General features: G+C 34.0%; 4 protein-coding genes and 1 non-coding gene across 10 annotated transcripts; 1 reads left to right on the top strand and 4 right to left on the bottom strand.

Annotated features, from left to right (window-relative positions):
• The first annotated feature begins 1,093 nt into the window (after positions 1-1,093).
• LOC130968911 (uncharacterized) lies at positions 1,094-8,465 on the top strand. Of its 4 annotated transcripts, none has more exons than XM_057894411.1 (15): positions 1,094-1,952; positions 2,039-2,124; positions 2,811-2,965; positions 3,345-3,403; positions 3,564-3,758; positions 4,062-4,116; positions 4,237-4,431; positions 4,543-4,667; positions 5,038-5,221; positions 5,356-5,415; positions 5,498-5,740; positions 6,326-6,584; positions 6,696-6,901; positions 7,137-7,187; positions 7,663-8,465. In XM_057894411.1, exons 1-15 carry the CDS (start codon positions 1,771-1,773, stop codon positions 7,948-7,950), a joined length of 2,343 nt encoding a protein of 780 aa, XP_057750394.1. In that variant the 5' UTR covers positions 1,094-1,770; the 3' UTR covers positions 7,951-8,465. The 4 variants fall into 4 exon arrangements, with proteins under 4 accessions (XP_057750394.1, XP_057750395.1, XP_057750393.1 ...); XM_057894412.1 differs by having other exon boundaries at positions 2,805-2,965; positions 5,498-5,599; XM_057894410.1 differs by having other exon boundaries at positions 2,805-2,965.
• A 782-nt stretch (positions 8,466-9,247) lies between these two features.
• On the bottom strand, positions 9,248-11,479 carry LOC130970308 (protein ROH1-like). Its single transcript, XM_057896358.1, has 2 exons — positions 11,228-11,479; positions 9,248-10,770 (listed from the first exon to the last, which is right to left on the bottom strand). The coding sequence occupies exon 2, from the start codon at positions 10,689-10,691 to the stop codon at positions 9,516-9,518; it is 1,176 nt and encodes a 391-aa protein (XP_057752341.1). The 5' UTR covers positions 10,692-10,770; positions 11,228-11,479; the 3' UTR covers positions 9,248-9,515.
• A 1,371-nt stretch (positions 11,480-12,850) lies between these two features.
• LOC130969372 (tubby-like F-box protein 8) lies at positions 12,851-16,877 on the bottom strand. Of its 2 annotated transcripts, XM_057895054.1 has the most exons (7): positions 16,704-16,877; positions 16,500-16,564; positions 16,260-16,316; positions 15,232-15,651; positions 15,012-15,099; positions 14,171-14,303; positions 12,851-13,870 (listed from the first exon to the last, which is right to left on the bottom strand). In XM_057895054.1, exons 4-7 carry the CDS (start codon positions 15,577-15,579, stop codon positions 13,156-13,158), a joined length of 1,284 nt encoding a protein of 427 aa, XP_057751037.1. In that variant the 5' UTR covers positions 15,580-15,651; positions 16,260-16,316; positions 16,500-16,564; positions 16,704-16,877; the 3' UTR covers positions 12,851-13,155. The 2 variants fall into 2 exon arrangements, with proteins under 2 accessions (XP_057751037.1, XP_057751036.1); XM_057895053.1 differs by having other exon boundaries at positions 16,500-16,864.
• A 1,257-nt stretch (positions 16,878-18,134) lies between these two features.
• Positions 18,135-18,208, bottom strand: TRNAV-CAC (transfer RNA valine (anticodon CAC)). The gene has a single exon. It is a non-coding gene; the product is annotated as a tRNA-Val (tRNA).
• A 636-nt stretch (positions 18,209-18,844) lies between these two features.
• Positions 18,845-20,812, bottom strand: LOC130970335 (WAT1-related protein At1g25270-like). Of its 2 annotated transcripts, XM_057896394.1 has the most exons (6): positions 20,765-20,812; positions 20,462-20,664; positions 20,031-20,147; positions 19,553-19,958; positions 19,263-19,414; positions 18,845-19,172 (listed from the first exon to the last, which is right to left on the bottom strand). In XM_057896394.1, the coding sequence occupies exons 1-6, from the start codon at positions 20,765-20,767 to the stop codon at positions 18,977-18,979; spliced, it is 1,077 nt and encodes a 358-aa protein (XP_057752377.1). In that variant the 5' UTR covers positions 20,768-20,812; the 3' UTR covers positions 18,845-18,976. The 2 variants fall into 2 exon arrangements, with proteins under 2 accessions (XP_057752377.1, XP_057752376.1); XM_057896393.1 differs by lacking the exon at positions 20,765-20,812 and having other exon boundaries at positions 20,462-20,748.
• Between the last annotated feature and the right edge of the window lie 1,071 nt (positions 20,813-21,883).

The following is a 21,883-nucleotide window of genomic DNA, read 5'->3' as shown; positions in this document are numbered from 1 at the left end:
TTTTTAAAAAAAATTATATTAATCCAATAATAATAATACATAATAAATATTTCTAGTTTATTTGTGTTGATAATTATTCTTGTAAAAATATTGCTGAATTTGTCCTTAAGCTTTTTGAAACATTAGTCTTCAGGGATATATTTGATGCAAATCGAAAATTTTTAAAATAAAATAAAATTTGGGTATATTTTTAAAATTTTTAACAAATTTTACGAACAAAAAATATATTTTACTCTAAAATATAATTTTAAGGGATATTTACTAATTAGAACATTACAATATAATTCACTCCACTATATAGAAAGATTTTACTAACAAATGCTTTAAAAAAACTTTTATGAATATTATAATAAAAAATATTAAATAATAAAAATTTGTTCTTCTAATATATCAATTATTATTTTTAACTAAATTTATAATTTTGAGTTTAATTTAATATACTAATAATATAAAATATTTTTATAGAATCATCAAATTAAATTTATATGTTTAAATAATTTTTTAAGTAATATATTTAAAAATTAATCTTTTTATTAATATAACAGAGGCTATTTTTTAAATATTGGTAAAAAATATGTATTACACTAAATTATTTACCTTCAGATGAGTTTTACTGTATAATGATTTTTTTTTTATTTTTCAAAAGACACAAAATGTTATCGTTTGTATAAAATACCATGATTATTTGTATAAAATTTTTTTATGGTTAATTAAATTTAATTAATTAATAGGATAAGAGTTTGTAATAAAATCATATTTAGACTTTTGAATTTGAATCTTTTAAATTTGAGATTTTTTATTTTAGAGGATAAAGTATGATCTTCTATTTTTAAATAGTTTTTTTTATATTTTTTTTATTCTTACTTTAAAAATAAATGGTGAAATCATAATATATTACACTTTACCCTCTGAAATAAAATTCAAAATTTAAAATCCAAAAACTAAACTTTCTCTTATTAGTTTTTTTCTCTAAAAAGAATTCAAATAAATCCCACAATTTTCAATTTGCAGAAAAAAACTAAACTACATTTGAGGTTTCACTAATAAATGTGGAGTCTTGGAAAAAAAGGGTAGAGTAGACTAGTAGTGTAGAAGTAGTAAAGGAAACTTCAATCATTTTTCATCGGATCTAAACTCTAAACAGAGACACTGCTACTACTCCTACCTTCTTTCTTCCTACTTTTCACGTTTTGCAGTGAAAGTGATGCCACATTCAGCATAGCGTACTGGACCCATCATTTACGATCTACGCCTTTCACCGACGCCACCATAACCCCATTCTTGCTCTCAAACAAAGGTCTTTTTTTTTTTTACTTTCATCTTTTTCTGCTCTGCAAAAGTTACAGCAAAACCCCCCTTTGTTGAAAAAGGGTTGACAAAAAATTATTCTGTCCACTGAATAATGAATTAGTGAATTACCATCAATCATGGCATGACTAAAGTTTGTACTTTTGTTCTTCCCTCTGATTCATTCATTCATTTACCTTTTACTACCTCTTTTGTTCTTTTCAATCTTGGTCCCCAATTTTTCCAACCTTCAACCAGCACATAAAGTTTTGACATTATTCAGATTGATGGGTAGCTCAAATGGGTGTGGGTTGGGTTGAAACCGAGGTGGGTGAGAGAAAGTTGGATCCTTTTTTGGGTTCTGTTGCAGTAGTGGGGTTTTGATCCAGTTCAATTGAAAGGTTAGAAGGATAACGGATGAATGATCATCGGTCTTGTAATTGAGCACATTACTGTATCTGTTGCTGTTGCTAGTGACTACATATGTTTCGGAGACTGAGATGGTTTGTGGGTCTGAATCAGAAGAATTTGTCAACAAAGAGGTTGGGCAATGTTGAGCACCAACCTGGACCTGAAAGGCCAAGCCAGCTCCCTGTGTTAGATGCTGTTCATGAAGTTGCTGTTTACATTCATAGGTTTCATAATCTTGACCTTTTTGAACAAGGGTAAGCTCCAATTTCTTGCAGCCTCATTATTTATTTATTCAAGTTTATGATGAATCTGACCTTTGATTCTTATTTCTATCATGCAGATGGTACAAAATCAAGGTTACCGTGAGATGGGAGGTGGGTGAAGATTCCTATCCTGGGATTCCGGCACGAGTTGTTCAATATGAAGGTGACATATTTTCCTAAGCTGTTTTTTGTAGTTTGTGATAATTCATCCAGTACTAGACTAACTTTATTGAAGCATAAGTTTCTGATTCACTGAGATCTTGTGGTTGTCTCATCAAGGTTGTGCGGTGTGTGTGTGATCCACGCACTCACATGTTCATATATATAAATTTTGGTTTATTTCCCGGCGCAGTCTGTCTTTCTTTTAATGCAGTAAGTTGTAATCAGAATGTAAATAAAATTTTCCAAAATCTGAAATGTTTAACATCCAATCCAAGCACAGACTACAGTCAACATACGCATGAGTTCTACATGAAACAAGTAGTTGTTGATAGTTTATATCGCACATAGATATTCAAAACAATGGGGTTCCATATATATTGAAATTCATATATGCTGACAGCCTGTATTAGAGATATTACCATTAATGTTGCCTTTTTCCATCGGCTTAAGCTTTTGGGATGAGTGGTTTCATAACATGGTATCGGAGCTCTATGCCCGAAATCGTTCCTTGGTGGACCCCAAAAGTGAAAAAATAGCATTCTGATTTAGATTTCTTAACATGCAAGCTGCTGACAAGAGCTATGCCGAGCAACTACTGTTTTTTGTTGAGTTATTTTGCTATGTTATATGATATTTGTTTTTAGCTAGAATAACAGTCTTAGAATCCAACTTTTCTTCAAGCTGCAGCTCCTGAAGTGGGTTCTGACAATTTATGTAGAGTTTGGATGATCGATGATGCTGACAACAGTTTTTCAACCCCACCATTCCGAATTAAATATGCTAGGCAGGATGTACTTCTTTCTATCATGGTTTCATTCTACCTATCTTTTGGTGCATGTGAGGTCAGTTTTTCTCTTTCATGATCTTTTTATATAACTATAATATATAGACAACAGCGGATAAAACTGTTTTCTTTAAATAAACAAATTAGGTGTATGACGCCAAAAGTTTAAGATATTAGACATGGTGTTCGCAGGTGTTAAGCCTGATCTTCTGTTATGTAGCAATATTGAACATTTTGTTGCATTTTTTAGTTAGTTATGATTCTTTCTTTCTACTCATTTTCCCTTTTGGATCATTGAAGTCCTTTTTTTCTCTATGATGATAGCTTTTGCTCTTTATGATAATAGCTTTTGCATAGTTGCACACATATTGATGTATAATTTTCATTTCTTCCTTATCATAAATACCTATACCTTGGCTAATATTGTTTATGTGCAGGATCAATCTTCTGTTATCTTGAAGTTTGAGCTCTTACATGCCCCTATGAGCGGAACAGGGTTAGTTAATATGATTCTATTTCCCTTACCGAGTGTAATGGTGTATTAAACTAGCAAAAGCTGTATATAACTAAATTGATTCAGCATGAGTTTGATTTTGTTTTCATGGTTATATGAAGTTAGGGTTGCAAACATTGAAAATGCTTGCATAATTGTACAGGTATGAGTTCCAAGGTTCACCAGATGCATTCTCTGCTTCAGTTCATGAATATAAAATACCCCCTAAAGGTCTTCTAGGATTGCATTCATATTGTCCTGTCAATTTTGATGCTTTCCATGCTGTCCTTGTTGATACAAGTGTTCACATCAGTCTACTAAAAGCTAGTCATCACACCTCTCGACCGAAGGTATCCAGGTTTGTCAACGTTCCAGTTTTTGAAGTTCAAATAGATACTCTCTTATAAATGTTGTATCACCAATATATCGATAGATTGTTTTCAGAATATCACAAATATATTTTAGGATAAACTAGTTCTCTAATTGATGAGAAATCTTAGGAGTTGACTTGTTTCCTTATTTGATTCAGGTTAAGAGTTTGTACGAGCAGGCTTAGGTTTAGATTAATTGTTCTTCACTAGTGCTTTCATTTTATGCATGTTAGTGCTTGACCTACATTTTCTTTTAACCTTTGAATGACATGGATTTTGAATTGTATCAGTGATTCTAGAAGCTCAGAAGGCACTTATGTTGAAGATTATGTCGGGTCAAACAAGGTATATAGATATCTTTTGTTGCTTTAAATTTTGTGCACTCATAAATGTAGTTGTTGTAATCTCTCTCTCTCATTTTTTTTACTGTCATAACTTATTTCTTTACTGATGATCAACAATCAGGTTACGCTCATCAAAGCATTGATGGCTGCCCATGATATCCTGCTTGAGGATTTGAAAAGAATAAGCACAGGCATTGACCAAGCTGTTGATTTGACTGAAATTTCTTCTGCATCAGATGTTACGGAATGGTTTAGTTCTACTTCACCAGCAAATGTCAATGGTGATTCATCACCTCTACTGTCTGACAGGCCACACGTAAGTTCTGAAGTCCTTTATCCTTACAAAGTGAATGTTTTGTTATTTATTTATTTTTTTCTGTGTCTCAGACAATTTGCTGATGCAATATGTTAATTTTTCTCTCGACAGAAAGCTGCTCATTCTACCAATAAACTTACCGACCCTTTCTCTTGGGATGACCATCTGTTAATCTCTCTCCAATCTCTAGGGAATCAGCTGCTAAGTCTTTGGAATACTTTTCTGAAATTCCACAGGTTTGTTCAGATAGATTCTACAAGTAATTTCTTACCAAAATAATTATTCAACTTTGGCAACTGCTTGGGTTTTGGCAACCCTTTTCTCAATAAAGTAATGCTACAAATTGTGCATCCATTCTAATGGTTATGGCATCTAAAATATTATTTTGTTGCCCCCGTTATTTTTGGTTTTGGGTTTATATATTTTTTCAGTGTAGTTAGCCAAGCTTGAGCCTGAATGACAGGCTAACTGAACTGAGATTTAGAAAACTTTTTTTCTTTTTATATATATTTTTAATACATCTTGTTGAAGGCATATCTATTAGTATTTTAGCACCACATCAAGTTGATAATATAATCTCCTTTTTAATGTTACCACTTCACACAGGGAAAACAAAACAAAGATAATGGAATTCTTACGTAATTCCTGGGCTAATGAACGGAGAACTGAATGGTCAATATGGATGGTGTACTCAAAGATTGCAATGCCTCATCAACCTAAGATTAATGGAGTTGAAAGGACACTGTTGCACCATGGTGCACGCGGAAATACAAGGAGGTTAACTGATGATGTAATTATCTTTATATGTTGTACAAGATTCAATAAGTTCACCATTGTCCCATGTTTGAAATTAATTGTTACATTGTCTTCATATGGTTCACATAATCATTTTCTTCAAATACGTTACCTTTATTTTCTGTTCAGCCTATTCAAATTGCAACAATGCGTGCAGAACTTCATAGGCGTGGTATAGCACAAATGAGGGTGAGTGATACTATTGTTTGACTGGAATGCTTTATTGTATTCCTGCTCACTGGAATTTATGAAATATATGAATTCCATGCAGATCAACAATCGGTCACTTCAAGACATGTATATATTTGGAGATCCTTTGCATATTCCAATTATTATTGTTGAACGCTTGACAAACATATACCATTCAACAAGTGTGAGTTCAGATTTCATTCCTCTGAAGGAAGAAGCAAGGCATAAGCTAGAAAATGGATATAGAGCCACAAATAAGAGTGGGAATAGCCGGCGACAAAATGAACATGTTTTGAGAGTAGTAGTTTTTGTACATGGGTTTCAGGCATGTTTCATATTCTTGCAGTTGCTTTGATCTTCTTCATCTGTTTGGTTTTTCTCCACTTCTTCCTGTGATTTTGTGGCTTCAATTGTTGAGTCTAAATAATACATGTGATTCGGTTGTTAGAGTACTATTAATCTAGTTATTTACTTGCTATGATTTTGTTGTGGAGTTCACTTTGTGGTACCTTCTGTAATAGTGAATTACTGGATTAATAGTCTACAAGTGTTAAATAATCTAGTCTCATAGCTTGGTTGAAGGTTCTACCCATTATTAGAATGTGCCTACAATTGGATGTATCATGATTCTTCCTTTAAGAAATTTCACTTGCCCTTGGTGACTGCCCTATAAAAGTTGTTGTAATAAAAGTTATATTTATCTTTGTATATGTATTACTTTTGTTAGTTCGTTGATTTTTGTTTTATTTTTGCATAATTTGGTTTATTTCTGATGATTTTGACATAAATTTCGTACATAAGTTATTGGGATTCTTGCTTTAATACATAGGTGTTTACTCAGCAGTTTATTGTTTTCCATCTTGTTCCATCATTGTGACTAAGCATGCACTTTGTTACTCAAATATTACAGGGAAATCATTTGGATTTACGGCTTGTTCGGAACCAGTGGCTTTTAATAGATCCCAAAATACATTTTCTCATGTCAGAGGCAAATGAAGACAAAACATCTGGAGACTTCAGAGAAATGGGGTCAAGGCTTGCCCATGAAGTGATCACCTTCCTTAAAAAGAAGATGGATAAAGTTTCAAGAAATGCCATCTTAACTGATATCAAGCTTAGCTTTGTTGGTCATTCTATTGGAAACCTCATTATCCGAACTGCCCTTGCTGGTATTTATTGTCAATTTTAAAGGATACTAGTAATGAAATTTAAAGTGGTGAAACTAACTTCTTTCTTTCTTGCCCCCCCCCCCCCCCCCCCCCCCCCCCCAAAAAAAACAGAAAGCATCATGGAGCCATATCTGATGTACTTACATACATATGTCTCCATATCTGGTCCACACTTGGGTTATATGTATAGTTCAAACTCTTTATTCAATTCAGGACTATGGCTATTGAAGAAGCTGAAGGGTACACAATGCATTCATCAACTAACTTTTACAGATGACCCTGATCTTGAGAATACTTTCATATACAATCTTTCCAAGGTATTAGGTGCCAAATTTACTCTTACTTCTTATGTTATCCTGCTCCTACACCTAACCCTCTATCCAGATCACCTTTCCCGCAGTCCTAGCATTTAGAAGTAACGATAACACAGGGTGTTTACTATATGTTTTTGTTGAATGTCATTGATGTATTTTAATGAAGGGAACATAGGAAAGTAAGTTCTATGTTTTACCTTTGGCTGCAAATGTAAAATACTGTCATTCTTGTCTACAGGAGAAGACACTGGAAAACTTCCAGAATGTAATTCTTTTCTCCTCTCCTCAGGTAACCTCCCTTATAAGCTTATGATCAGAATTATCATAGATTGTATGTTGACAGATCTTAACTTTCCTAACATTAGTTTGAACTACCTTGTATTAACAATTTACATACTGGGCTATTCCTGAAGAGTGAAGATATGGTTTAAGATTGTAAGTTTGTGTAACTTATTGTCATAGAAAAATGGATAAATAGAGATGTACTTGATGGAAAACTTAAATTGTTTGGGATTCATACTAATATTGATAACATGACTATTTTGCTGCTCCATCCGCTTTTCTGCATGAGCATGCTTTTTTTTTGGGTGTTTTTCTTGATTCATGTCCCATGGAAATGATAGGATTTGTTTGAGAGTTTAACGTTCAAAATTAAGTTTTCTACTCTGCATATCCTTAATGTTTAGTGTCTACTATTATATCTACCTACTCTTTTCTTTTACTATTTCAAATGATATATAATTCCCATGCTCATTGCATTTCAGGATGGTTATGTTCCGTATCATTCTGCCAGAATTGAACCGAGTTCAGCGGCTTCCTTGGATTCCTCTAAAAGAGGGAAAATCTTCCATGAGATGCTAAATAATTTGTTGGGCCAAATCCAAAGTGACTCTGACCATCGTGTGGTAATCCGATGTGATGTCAACTTCAACACGGCTTGCTATGGCAGAAACTTAAACACACTTATTGGACGCACTGCACATATTGAGTTCTTGGAGTCCGACATTTTCGCCAAGTTCATAATGTGGTCTTTCCCAGAGCTGTTCAGATAGTAAACAACTGAATTTCCATAATTCAGGCCATTTTGTCAGTTTAGCAAAACAGATAGGTCGACCGAAGAAGGCTTTCGGAGCAGTGTAATTGAAACAGCCAAGAGATGCTGAATTCAAGTCCGTCAAATGTCAAAACTCCATGGCATCCGGCTTGATTCTCGCGGTCTGAATCGTAATCCTCCAAAAAATGTGCCCACATTTTGCTTACATGGGGAATCTTGTGGCATGTGTGGAGCAACAGGCCTTGCATGGAAGGGGAATATAGCCTTTTTTGCTAACTAGTGTTCCCTGTATTCTGCTAAAGGACCTGAGCTTTTGCATTTATGCAAGGGCAGAATAATGTAAATTAACTCAGGCATGTACAATTACAAAGAACAAAAACAATGTGCATTGTATCATATCTGACAAGTATATATAATATTGTTAGATCTGCTGCAGGCTTAGAAAACTAGAGATAATGTTGTACACACAAAGTTTATTAACCCTTCCTTGTTAAGCAGTGTTATTTTTGTTAACTGTTCTGGTGGCAGTTGTTATGATCTTGTCTATGGTTTGGTTCTGTTGTCTCTTCTTTATACATGTATATCTGAAGCGGCTAATGCGTTTTGTTGCTTTGTGTACTGAGCTTTCCAATGAGCCAAATGAAGTTGTCTCCATTATTAGACAATGCTAGAAATCTAGTATTTCTGGCATAGTTGTAATAGTGAGACAAACTTAATATCGAAATATACATAGTAACAAAAAATGTTCATGAGTCTAGACAAGTTTAGAACAAATCACGAACACAAGCAATTTATTTAAATAATAAGAATTTAAATTTTAATGCACTGTGCATCTAATTAGCTTAAATGACCATCCAATAAAACAGACATGATTGGATGAATGTGTAAATGTACTAATACATCAAAATTAAACTCAAATAATAAATTCAGTTTGTTATACGTTTCAGGTGTTTGGACAAATGATAATAACATTTTGTTGAAAGAAATTTTCTTCTGAAAACAAATTATTAAATCTGAACACATTGCACAATGCACATGTGTCATGCCTCACTGGAACACAGAATAAATTCTATTTAATCTTATTGGCTGTCTCCATTTTCACAAACACGAGATGATGTTTCTTTAAGGCATCATACATTCTTCTTATGAATAAGCAACACATTCAGTTCATTGAGAATAGAAACATAACATGCAACTTACAAAATACAGGCATTCAAATGAAAATTTTAAACTCTATTTAATAACTTTAACCCAAACCTTAGCAACAGGAAATCATTCAGACAGAACCTTCGGCATTAGAAATTTACTCACATAAGTGTGAGAAAATACTTGCTATATATAAATATATCTCTTAAGCCACCGAACCATAAAATATTTATGAAGTGATTATGTTTTCTTATACAAAGTACAGATATATAAATACAATGCAAAACAAGGAAGCTAAATGATTTATCAACTAAGCTCGTCTACTCATTCTTCCTCCTCCCCAAAAAGCTGGTAAGATGTAAAAATATACATGTTCCGCAAATTTGTACATCTGGTAAGCTCAACAATCCAACATTTTCATTGATCTGCATAGCTGGATGAGCCAAGGTAATCAAGACCCTCAGTTCGGCACGTCATAATCTTCCGGAATGCCTCCCTCACTTGGCGCTCCAGTGGATCCAGTCCAACTCTAAAAGCTTCACAAACATGAGTGAGCTCCTTCATGTCCTGTTCAATTTCCATTTCCTGATCCTCTGTCAAGGGAAACTGAGGTGAATCCACCAAGTCTGTCAAGTGACGGGTACATAGCTCAACTCGATATATCTCCTTCAACAATCCATTTGAGTTCCGGCGATCTCGCTTCTTTGACTCCTCCATGATCCGTTCATAGAGGGTGTTAACTGGCACGCTCCAAGAAAATTGCCGTGAGACTGAAAAGTGAATGTTTAGACCCCTGTCCTGGCAGGGAATTGCTGCAACAAGGGTCCACAAAACAAACAAGAGAATACAATTCATTGTATAAACAGGAACTGCAAGTCCTCTTGTAGCAGAAATCTCATTCCCACGAGGTGGAACAAGGTTGCTTGCAATGGACTGGAGTTGCTTGGCAGCAGACCATGATCGAGAGACACTCCATGAATGCGATCGTGAATGCCCTGCCGAGTGTTGATCCTTGCTCGAGTTATGACGCCCAAAAGATCTATTACGTTGCGAAAAAACTGATCCAGAGTCTTTCTCCTCGAGCATTGCCAATGCTAAATCCATCAGTGCCTTTCTTGCCCTCCGGAACTGGCCTTCATTCAATGCTCTCTTATTCAAACCTAAGGCAGAAAGCACAATATCCAGATGCTTTTGCCATGTACGAATCTTCTCAACCCCATCACGGCTTGCATTACAAATATCAAGCGCCTTCACTGACTTCTCAAAGAATTCAGAAATCAAACGATCTAAGGGGGGTTTTGAAACCTGCTCTTTATTATTCAACAGAATAGTCCTGAATTCCTCATGGCAGCAGATGAATACACCCAATAGCTTCTGAACCCAATCAATTGAGAGCAATTCATCATTACTCGCCCCAGAGAGGTCCTGAAATCGATCTGTAACCCGCCTTTGGAATGATCCAAGCTCTAAATTACAGGAGTCGGATTCGTGGCCTGCATCAACAGAATGAACCTGTTCCTGCCTGACACCAAATATTGAGCGGCCAAACGAGGAGAATGACGATGAGGGGCTCTGATTATCTGTTGAAGGCATAGTTGCTGACTAGATTTCAGAGGGAAACCTCTGAAACACCTCAATACACTGGACCAGAACCAAAGAGATCACATATAACCTATCAAAAACAGCTGCATTAACGTTTGTATCCCGAAAGGAACTAAATCCAAAGAATGTAAGTTGTTCAACAGTCCAACACAATTCTCCCTCAATCCAATCAAAATCGTTACACTTATCAAAACATCGATCCGAATAAACAGATCAACCAAATTCCAATCATGGAATCAAACCCCAAAAAAGAAAAGATCTCAGCTTTCAATCACATGACACTAATCACCTCCAAACACCAACTCAAATTCAATAGCTACGAAAACCCAACTAGAAAAACAGACCTTTATATCTGACCCAGTGCCCAAAAAATCAAAATTTTCATATACCCACATAACCCATATTCAGACAATCTTCAATAAGAGAAAGATTTCTTAGAATATCATCCAGTTAGGTTAAAAAGAAGACAAGTGCATGAACTGCATGTAAGAAAGCTTTTCAAAAAACATGCGGAATAAAGGAAGTACCTTTGCAGTTGAAAAGCGTAGACGGGAAGCAAAGAAGATCATGGGAGGCTTGTGGATTGAAAAGGGTGATCATAGGAAGCGTAGAATTGCAGAAAAGGGAAAATGGCGAATTCCAAAACCCTAGCGAAGGACCAAAGCCCCTCGCTTTGGTTCAGTTCACGCCAGTTGAAGGGAAGAGAAGGACAGACAAGAGGGCAATGTAAAATCAGAATATTATTGGCGAGACAACTGACATGACAACATTTTTTTAAGGTATAATTTTTTTAAAAAAAAATGTGTGTAAGAAACTAAGAATAAAAGAGGATTTTTGTTTGGAAACGTGCTATTCATTTGTTTATATTTTTTATGCTTTGCAGAATTTTTGTACTTTGTTTGGAATTTTTTTAAATATTATTCTTGTAATTTTATTAAAAATAACCAATAATAAACTCAAGTACTTTTTTGGATATCAAAAATTTTATATTGACAACTGCTTGCTCAAACAAATAGATTAAATATAAGGAAAAGTATAGGGTACCAACATATTATCCGCCAATTTCTGTCTAACTCTTATTTATATTTGTGTTTCATGGAAGTGTGTTTGTAGATGTGTCTAGTAATTAATATATTTTAAATATATATATAAAGAGACACATCCAGAAAATATATCTATAAAGACACTTCTATTAAACACAGTTATAAAAAAAGACATTTTTATTAGACACATCCACGAATACACTTTCATGAAACACAATTATAAATAAGAGTTGGCAGAAGTTGACAGATATGTTGTTGGTAACGTAGCGGAACCGTAAATATAATTAAAGCATATAGATTTTAATTGAATGCTGTAGTTTGAAACTTTGAACGTTTTGTGTACTGGAAGTTCCAAGATTTTTAATTGGGTCATATAACGTTTGACAATTTAGTTAATTCAGAAATTCAATTATTAGTTAATTCTTTTTTGTTTTCTAACTTAATTAGTCCATGTTATTGTTCATAGCTTCTTGCCAACTATAGTTTCACATCACATTCATGAAATTTAATTTAAGTAAATGACGAATAAGCCTAATTTATCACTCCAAAATATCAAATGTACGATGAGAATGAAATTTGCAAGGATTGATCAAATATCTCTTTTCCTTTAGTGTGGTAACTTTCCATCTAATTTATTCCGTGAAAAATTCATATGAATGAATTAATAGTTTTCTAAAGAGGCCATTAGAAAATAATAACACTTAATTGACACAGATCACTACTTGTTACCTTGAATATCACGTGAACCAAAATAAAAGGAGAAATGTTCATTGAATATCTAATAAAGAAAAGTGTAGATGGTGAAGTCCTTTGGTAATAAAGAAGTCCAGCCACAAATTTGTCACAAAATTTCAGCCTTATATATATATATTTTAAATAAATATAAATTATCAGCTGAACCTTTAATAAACTCGATATAAGCATAAAATTATAATACCAACTGTGCTGAGAAAGGATTATATATGATTTCAGTTGATTAAATTTGAGAGCTGATAATAGCCACATATATCCACAACCTGTTCCAACTCATCTTAGCAGCAAATCATAATTGAATTGAATTGATAGCTGCAACTGCAACCAACATGGCCAGAAAATGACTCACCAGAGTTCCGGTACTAATAATTTGCTTTGTGGGGTACTAATAAGTAATAACCTCTTAAGAAAACAATTGAGCACCGCATGATGGTGATCATAAGCACCTAAAATCTGTTACATGATACATTGCTGGAACTGAGTAAGGATACATAGAACAACATTAAAAGTTAAAAATGTTCTTAAACATTGTTACATCAAGGACTTGCTACAGTTAAAATGATTAATACAATAGTAATTGCCTATTCTGATGAAGCTGGTAACAAAATAAATTGACAAATACAAAGAGATGGTAGGATCATTGTTCTCTGCTCCAAGATTTATTCACAAGCCAATTTGGTGTCAAAGCTGCTCAAGCATATTGCAAAAGCCTGGAATGCAGATAGTGGATACCTATAATCCATTGTGAACATATCTTTTCCGACTTTGCCGAACTGCAGAATTACCTTGTCATGCTCCGGGGGAGCCGGCTGAGATGGCGTTGGCACACTGGCAGGTGGCGGCATTGCAGCAATGAGCTGAAAGTTTTTTACAGATGCAACTGTTACCCTTCCCCGGAAATTAAGACACCAACATTGTAATTGTTCATGCCATCTTGGAGGCTTGTTTTTCAGGACCAAGGGCCTTGTCTTGTCATCTAAGTCTTCGTTGGAGGATCCCCCAATCTCAGAGAATCGAGCACTGCTGAACTCGATAGAGCGATCTAGGGACTTGGAAAAGGAGATGCTTCGGAATGAGTCCTCTAAGGCGCGAGGAAGAAGCTCTGGTTGACCAGGAACGCTGCCACCCACATCAAGTGCTGACATTGGTATTGAATGCATAACACAATGCATCTTCCTGGGGCCTCTTGTGCCAAGCACATTCAATTCATATGTCACCTGAGCTATGTTGTAACTCCCAGATGGGACCTTGGGTGAAACCTTCTTGGAATAAAATCTCCGGCTTGTTCTCCCAACCCCTGGAGCTGCTACATGGGCACCAGTGTATGGAGGCTGTGTATCATATATGATGAATTTTGTGCCAAGAAAGTTCGATCTGGTGTTGCAAATTAAAAGAAGTGAGAATACAAAGTCATAAAATAGAATAAATATTTCTAGTGACATCTCTTTAAAAATAAACCAATGGAAGGTAAGAACCACCCAAAATGGTGATATTTGCTTATACATTAAGATCATTTTAAGCTTACAGATTGTATGATCATGAATTTCAACTTATACTTCTGGGAGTTAGAAGTTGTCATTCTTCTCTCAAAGCATAGTACTTCTAATAGTTATAAACTTATAATATTGAAGATGATGGCCAAGAATAATAAAGATTTTCAAGCAGTAAACCCACCTCAGCTTCCCAATGTAAGTGCTACTTGATCTAGATATGTTGCCAGCATCCATCGAAATGACATACTCTGTGTAAGTTGTTCTCCTCGTCCTCTTGGCAGAAAGGAGGAATTTCCCATTTTCAACTAGCAAAGCTACAAAAATCATGGGACAAGGTTAGAAATATCACATTCTGGTTTATTACCATATATTATGCAGTGACAGACAGATTGACGATAGCAACTAATGATAGAGAGAAACAATTTATACCATACTCTAACAGAATAATCTAACTCCACAAAGTATTTAATAACTTAAAAAAGTTTCCCATGCAATTTGTAGAAAATATCATTTTTATAATCCCAGCTGGTCAACAACCCAATGAAACTTGTACTTCATAAAAAATAATATAGGCATAAAATAATGTAACTAATAGGTGCTATCAAACTAGCTAGCTGGTTATTAGAGATATAACCATTCATCTGGTCTCCTCCTATCAACTTAAGCTTATGGGATGAGTGGTATCATGACACCGGTCAGCAAAATCATGACTATCGATACGTGCATAAATTAGCACTTAACACCATTAATAAGCATTAACAAACACCTAATTCCTAGCTAAGAATACATAACATAAAATTCTAAGTTGCAAAATATCAACTGCACATACAATAGTATTACATACTTCCCCCTTTTATCGATGCAAAATATGAACATAGACAACGGGTATCAACATTTGCAGAGAGTCACATTTATATCAAGTAAGGATCATTCTTTAAGTTATATCTATATTCTATAGTATCAATCATATCAACTGTTTGACCTAAATAGTCATAGATAGCACTATACAGAAGAAGGCTTACCAGGGCTGAGACAAAGGAATAGACGGTATGTTAAACTTGATTTATCTCTTTTGATAAAACATTGAACCATTCCGTCACGTGGTCCTGGCTGAAAGATCAATGAAGAAGGGAAAACAAGAAAAATTATTATGGTGCTTCAAACAAATATATCATGGATGAGTGATAGATTAGTTCTCCAAAGTGAGACAATCTGCTATAGAAAACAAACAACAAAACTAACCTGCTTCAAGGACACAGGAAACGTGAGTTTGCCACAGAACTCTGGACTCTTCACAATTTCCTTGCACATACTCCTCCAGGACCTGCATACTGCAGCACATGCAACAACATGCTTTCGAGCAGGCCACGTGCTCTCGCTCTCCTCGAGTCTTTTAATGACATCATATAATAATTCCGGGGGCAAGCTAGCCCAGCAACTACTTTGAACAACAAAAGGCTGGTCATGCAAGTCTTGTACAGACCCATGAGATTTTCCTCTATGATGGCCAGTGAGCCTAACATCAAAACTCCTCATAGACAAGCTCCCGAAACTACCCCTCACATCTCGAACTATGCTTCGGAACGACATTCTTCGCTCGTACCCCAAATATAGAATTATATATATAGTGATGGACTATATCTGACCACTGTGAGCATATACCTGTCAACCCATAAAAGGAAAGTTTCGGTTCAACAGTGACACTGCCATGTATCAACATTGTTGTTACTCTTCATCTTTTCCATATACCAATTACTCACTAAATACAAAGTCTTGTTCCACTGAGTGAGGTTGACTATATATTAAGCATCCACACAATCATAAGTTCATAATGATAAATCAAAACACACAAGTATCCAAAATTTGTGAAGTTGCTTTAGTTAACAAGGGAATCAAGGTTTGATATTTGATGATTACCAGACATTGTAAAGGATAATCCAAAAGGGCATTAACATTAACAAGATGATAAAATGGCTGCACATAGAGCAAAAAAAATGCTACAAAACTTGTGTCATTTAGAAGTTTATTTATACATTCTAATTCAGTTCCGAAATGCATTTTACACAGGATAAAATACTAAGCAGAAAAGATCAATTATTCAGGAAAGGTCTAATGCAGGACTTTAAAAAGTTAAAAATAAAAATTAATGAGAACCTTTCTTCTTAATTTTCCTCTTCTCTACTTACCTAAGCTCAAAGCACAAGAGTTTCTAAATCAGGAAGAGGCAGAAGAAAAGGGCATGTGAAACAAAGAAGGGAAAAGAGACTCACTTTCAAAACTTAACAACTAATCCAAGCTAGAGCAGTAGACCACAAGCCACCCTTTAACTGCAAAACCATAAGAAAATGTCAGAAATTGGGTACTTAAAATTGGGGGAAAACCTAAAAAAAACCACAATCTTGTTTAAGATTGTACCCATTTCCATGCCCTTCATTTTACTTCAAAACCCAAACCCAGCAAACTTGTACAAGATCAACAAAAACAAAGTTGCAACTCAAAGGAGAACATACCCAAATTGGAGAGATCTGGAGGAGCTGAAGCACAAGCACTACTTAACAAGAGATGAAATCTACAGCTGAATACAAATAAAGAAAAAAAAAAAAAAAGTGTCCCCTTTATGCATCAGAGAGATTCAATAAAGCAAAAAGACTCAACCTTTTATGTGTGTGTTTGGTGTTAAAAAGAAGGCTAAGATTAAATTAATAAGATGCTACTGCTAAAGTCTTCTTCTCAAGACTCTTTGCTCTGTGTCTCTGAGATACCCGGACTCCAAAGCTGCATTAAATCTACTTCACCAACCAAAAGGGTTTTCAATAATTTATGTTTAATCAAAACCTCTTCTTTCTTTTTCTAGATTTGCCTTTGTTAAAGTATGTAATGTAAAAAAATTTATTGAAAAATATATCTTTGGGCTTTACATTACATGAATTTATCATAAATTTTATTTTATGTAACTTTTTTCTAGTGAGCATGAAATTTTATTTTTCCTTGAAATATAAAAATACATATTTATTTATGGATTACAACTGTGAACTGAAAAGAGAACATATTATTTTGGACATAACTAGTTGGTGTCCAGCATTAAATGCCATTTGACTTTTCTCTTGTCTTCCTTCAGATGAATGATCTGCACTTCTTTTTTAACTATCCATCATTAGAATTTAGAACAAATCATACAACTGCTATGCATGATTGTCAACTAATCACTTATTTTCTTTTAATTGTGTATCCATCATAGTAGTGAGTGCAACATTCCAATATTGTTACCAATGTGATTTTTAATTGAGTGACAATTATTTGGTAGTAATCTAAAAATTTAAGTTCTAAAGTACATGCTTGCTTAGAGGGCAAGATGAGGTGTTCTCCAACGGGATTTGGATTTGTTATTATTTTATTTCAGTGAAACTTTGCTTAATAGTTACATTTTTGAGTTGTGAACAATATAATATCGATCTGTAACAAAAAGAATATATAAATATAAGCATATATAATTATTTATTTAATTACTTGAAACTTACGCAATCTATCCAAAAAAGAGCAAATAAACCAGGATCCCTTGCTAAAATGGTCAAACTGATTACTGTTATTGCACCATTTTTTCAGTGCAATTAATTAGTCTAGAAAATATCCTGATAGTAAATAATGTATACAATTTTTTATGATGGATCTATATACTAAAATTAGTGGTACTTGTACACTAAAATTTATTGTTCATTATTATCCACACATGACACCTAGTAAGCATGGAGAATTTAAGTGGGATATATGGTAGATACTGTTAATCTAAATTTTAATATATGAGGGTCATGATTTTTTTTCCCAAAGGGTCAAAGGGATGGTTTGTATTATGAGTATTAGTTAATAATTTACTTGAGAGTCTGACTTTGACACCGCCCTATCCCGTATCTGTATTCGTATACGTATCGTATGTGCTGATTTCTGGTCATAACTACGTGTTCCTTTGGTCCCCTCCCTCATTCAGATTATAATATGTGCTATACAATGTTATCTTTGTTCTTTCTTTCTTGTGCATATGCATTGACATGTCTATACAACATGATTAAAGGCAGGCCACTCTTGTATACGAATGGTATATATTCATTTCAAATAACAGAAACCTCCCAAGGTTAAAAGAGAAAGAAAAATGTCTGAGCCCGGGTTCGAACCGGGGACCTCTAGTGTGTGAGACTAGCGTGATAACCAACTACACCACCCAGACTTTGTTGATATTACATTTTGTTTTAATGTATCATAATAATATCTGTTTCTGTTATAAATCCATGATTTCTCATATATTTTCACACAAGATAGCTGACAAGTGCTACAAGTAACAGTGTACAATAATGTTCTGCTTACTAGTTACTATGACTCTGATTTGAGAGTTGAGTTAAACCCTATTTTAGTTTTTGAAATTGAGGAGTTGCATTGATTTAATTTTTGACTTTTTAATTAATAATTTGGTCTCTCAGATTCAAAAAAATACACTAATGTAGTTATTCCTATATTTTCTATTACTAGAACTCAATACTATTAATAACGTAGCTCAAACCTTATCACATTAGACATATTAAAACGATATTTACGCGTTTTGACAGTAAAAAAAAATGCATTAAACGACGGAATATGAGGATTTGAACAATTTTATCATAACTTAATTCCTTGTCATAATCTTTGACATCGTTTAATGGCTTTTTTAGCGTCAAAATGCGTACAACTTCATTTTAATATATCCAGCGTGGTAAGATTTAAGCCACGTCACTATTAGTGTACTTTTTTAAATTTAAAAGACCAAATTATAACAACTAAAAAATCAAGAATTAAATTAGTGCAACTCACCGAAGAAATCGAAGTGGGATCATTAATCGCAATATATTTGAAACACCAAAACCATGAACCAAAAAAAAGTAAAAGGATTATCCAGTTAAAAGGGGAATACAAAAACACAACCTATACTACTAAAGAGTAACGCCTTTTATTTCCCCCATTATTATGAGGAGGGCAATTCTGAATTTGATGATGAGTTTTGTTGTTGTTTCTGCGGGGACATAACAATAACTTGAAGAGGATCTCTTGTGATTTCTTCTGATAACTGAGTGTGAATCTGAATCTTGTGTTTGGTTTCTCTGCTGTTTCCCCAAAGCACTGTGTATAGCCCACTCACTATCAACACTCCTCCAATCACACTATGAGTATGTGACAAAGTTACAATTAAATTAGTAAACTTAGGTAACAATAAAATCATGAAATAGCATATACTAATTCATAGTAAGTACCTTCCTAAATATAAATTCTCATTCAACAAGAAGGAAGCAGCTATGGCCACAAGCACAAGCTGCAGAGGATTGAAAACAGAGCAAAATAGAGGGCCTCTCATATGCACGCACCATGCAATAATATTAACCACAATTCCAGACGTCACAATTCCCTGCAATTCCAGTACGGAAATATTTGATAACAAAAAAGAAATAGCTAAAAAAAATAATAAATATTAAATAAGATAAATTCTGACTTTTTTTTTTTGTCTTCTTAATATTAACACGTAGGTCTAAATAGTTAAACTTACGGAATAAGCGACAGTGAGGAGCCTGATATTCCAAGCAAGCTTCCATTGGGAGGCCCAATCCCTATCAAGAGAGAGAGCAAAGAGAGTGGATTGTAGTGCGGCCATAGTGCACATAAGAGCTGTACCTGTGTGGTGCCTGGGGAATTCTTGATTCAACTTAGCCTGAATGTTGAGCCACAATGCAAAAGAGCAGCAGCTTGCAGTTGCATATGAAAAACCCAAGAATTTGTTACCATAATCAGGGCCATGTGCATGATGCAAAAGGTTGATATGGGAAGAAGAAGAAGACCATGTATCAATTTGTTTGCCTTTGTAAAACGTCAACACCATTGCACCACTGATTCCGGTTATTGCTCCTATTACTTTCGCCTTCCCTGCTGCCGCTCCCAAATTCAACTTTTCCAAACTATGTATAAATAAAATAAAAATCAATAGTAAGTAAGAGACGAAGATGATGCATGTTGCATGGAGTACGTACCCTGAGGTTATGGCCATGATGAAGGTGACAGCTGGACAAAGATTAAGGATGGCCAACACAAACGTTGCTGGCATCAAAGCCAATGCCGCGAAGTAAAAGTTCAGAAATAACGTTCCGCTGCGTCAAGCAACATTATATGTTCATGGGAGTCCAATATGACTGTTTTTATGTAAAGTTGATAATTAAAAACTAGTGGAAACTTAGATGCAGTCGAATTTACATGAAGTTGATATCTGAAAACCGTTAGATGATTTGACTGATTTGACTAAATTTTCATCTAACTGCTCTCAGATATTCACTTCACGTGAAGTCCACTGCACCTGAGTTTTTACCTTAAAAACTGCTAAATGATTTGATATTAAATTGTCGTCTAACAATTTTCAATTTAATTTTTTGAAAAAGGTGAATGAAAAATGAGAGATGATGCATACCCAAATAATCCACAAAGAAATTCCAAAAGAAGCACCCTTGGAGTAATCTTGGGCTTATTGTTGTTGTTGTTGGTATCAAAAATGAGAGCAACGGGGAGAGTGAAGGCAGAAGCAAATATGAGGCGATAAGCAGTAGCAACCCTCATGCTCATTCCATCATTGATGGCCATCTTGTACAACACATTCACCACCACAAATGTTATCTGCACCAACACCATTAGCATTATTGGCTTCAACCCTTGCAACACCATCCTGCAACTCAACAATAATTAATTCACTTGATTCTCTATTATTACTTATTACCATGTATGGATATTTATATGCGGATTTAATGGCCACGGTTTCTATATACTATCTGCTGCACTACTATTATTATTGGAGATACACTCATGTGGGGGCTGAAATCAAAGTTTCCTCAAAATGACTTCACATTTTAAACATTCATGTAATTCTAGTGACTTCATTTATTTTATTTCTAATTTATCTACTACCACTCATGAATCATGAACTAACTTCGCCCAATAAGTCCTTCCCCGGTGGGCGAGCCTATGCTTTAGTAGTACTGCTTCATCATTTCATTTGCCATCCTACTACTGTCACTAGTATATTTGACAAAAATAGTTATCCAAATGAGATTGGTTAAAATCATACATATTTTATTAAATTAAATTTTGTTACATTTTTTTAGAAATAAAAAAATTTGTGTGTTTCAATATCATGGTTAATTGGTGTACGTGTTTTTTTTAAATAACAAATTAGACCAGTCAAATTTCATATTACACAAATTGAATGATGAAATAATTTTTTTTGGCTGTAAAGTAAATAAGAGGATTCAATTAGTATGTTTAAAAAAAAATTTTAACACTAGAATATAAATTTTAGGGTCTAATTTATATATTTAAAAAATTAAAAATAATAAAAAACAAGTTTGACCTTCAAATTTGTGGTATACACAAAAAAAAATGCACCAAATTTTCACATTATTAAAAAACACGACTAAAATCACAACACTAAAATTAAAAAGCAGACTTTTATTATTTTTTCCGTAGTAGTTCAACTAAACCTATTTACTTAATCAAACTTTTAATAATTAGACTATTAAAAAAGTAGTAGTTAAATGAAAATAGTAGGAATATAAAAAAAATAAAACGTAAAAATTTAAGTGTAATTAACTTTATGTAAAGTTGATAGTTAAAAACTGTTAAATGATAATAATTTAGTTAAATTTATTAAATCATTTAACAATTCTCAACTATTAATTTCACATAAAATTAACTGCATCTGAATTTTCAGATTAATTTGTTATTTGAATTTCTCAGTTGTCCCACAGAAAGCAGAAACTTCACATCAGATTGAGAGCAATAGAGCATATATCCCATTCTTCAAATGATATTGTCATCAGTCATCACCCACCATATATAT

The sequence above is a fragment of the Arachis stenosperma genome, chromosome 3, assembly GCF_014773155.1.
Source record: "Arachis stenosperma cultivar V10309 chromosome 3, arast.V10309.gnm1.PFL2, whole genome shotgun sequence".
NCBI classification, from domain to species: Eukaryota; Viridiplantae; Streptophyta; class Magnoliopsida; order Fabales; family Fabaceae; genus Arachis; species Arachis stenosperma.
Note: the sequence above shows the minus strand (reverse complement) of the source record. Positions and strands in the feature narration are given on the sequence as shown.

Coding starts and splice junctions, on each gene's coding strand:
- LOC130970335 (XM_057896393.1), bottom strand. CDS start 20,712: ATGGTGTTGCAAGGGTTGAAGCCAATAATGCTAATGGTGTTGGTGCAG. Junction 20,148..20,461: donor TTTCTTTGTGGATTATTTGG/GTATGCATCATC, acceptor TGCTTGACGCAG/CGGAACGTTATTTCTGAACT. Junction 19,959..20,030: donor ATCATGGCCATAACCTCAGG/GTACGTACTCCA, acceptor ATTTATACATAG/TTTGGAAAAGTTGAATTTGG.
- LOC130968911 (XM_057894410.1), top strand. CDS start 1,771: ATGTTTCGGAGACTGAGATGGTTTGTGGGTCTGAATCAGAAGAATTTG. Junction 2,966..3,344: donor TATCTTTTGGTGCATGTGAG/GTCAGTTTTTCT, acceptor GTTTATGTGCAG/GATCAATCTTCTGTTATCTT. Junction 3,759..4,061: donor TCTCGACCGAAGGTATCCAG/GTTTGTCAACGT, acceptor GAATTGTATCAG/TGATTCTAGAAGCTCAGAAG.
- LOC130970308 (XM_057896358.1), bottom strand. CDS start 10,691: ATGCCTTCAACAGATAATCAGAGCCCCTCATCGTCATTCTCCTCGTTT.
- LOC130969372 (XM_057895054.1), bottom strand. CDS start 15,579: ATGTCGTTCCGAAGCATAGTTCGAGATGTGAGGGGTAGTTTCGGGAGC. Junction 14,304..15,011: donor ATTCCTTTGTCTCAGCCCTG/GTAAGCCTTCTT, acceptor TGATTTTTGTAG/CTTTGCTAGTTGAAAATGGG. Junction 13,871..14,170: donor ACTTACATTGGGAAGCTGAG/GTGGGTTTACTG, acceptor TTGCAACACCAG/ATCGAACTTTCTTGGCACAA.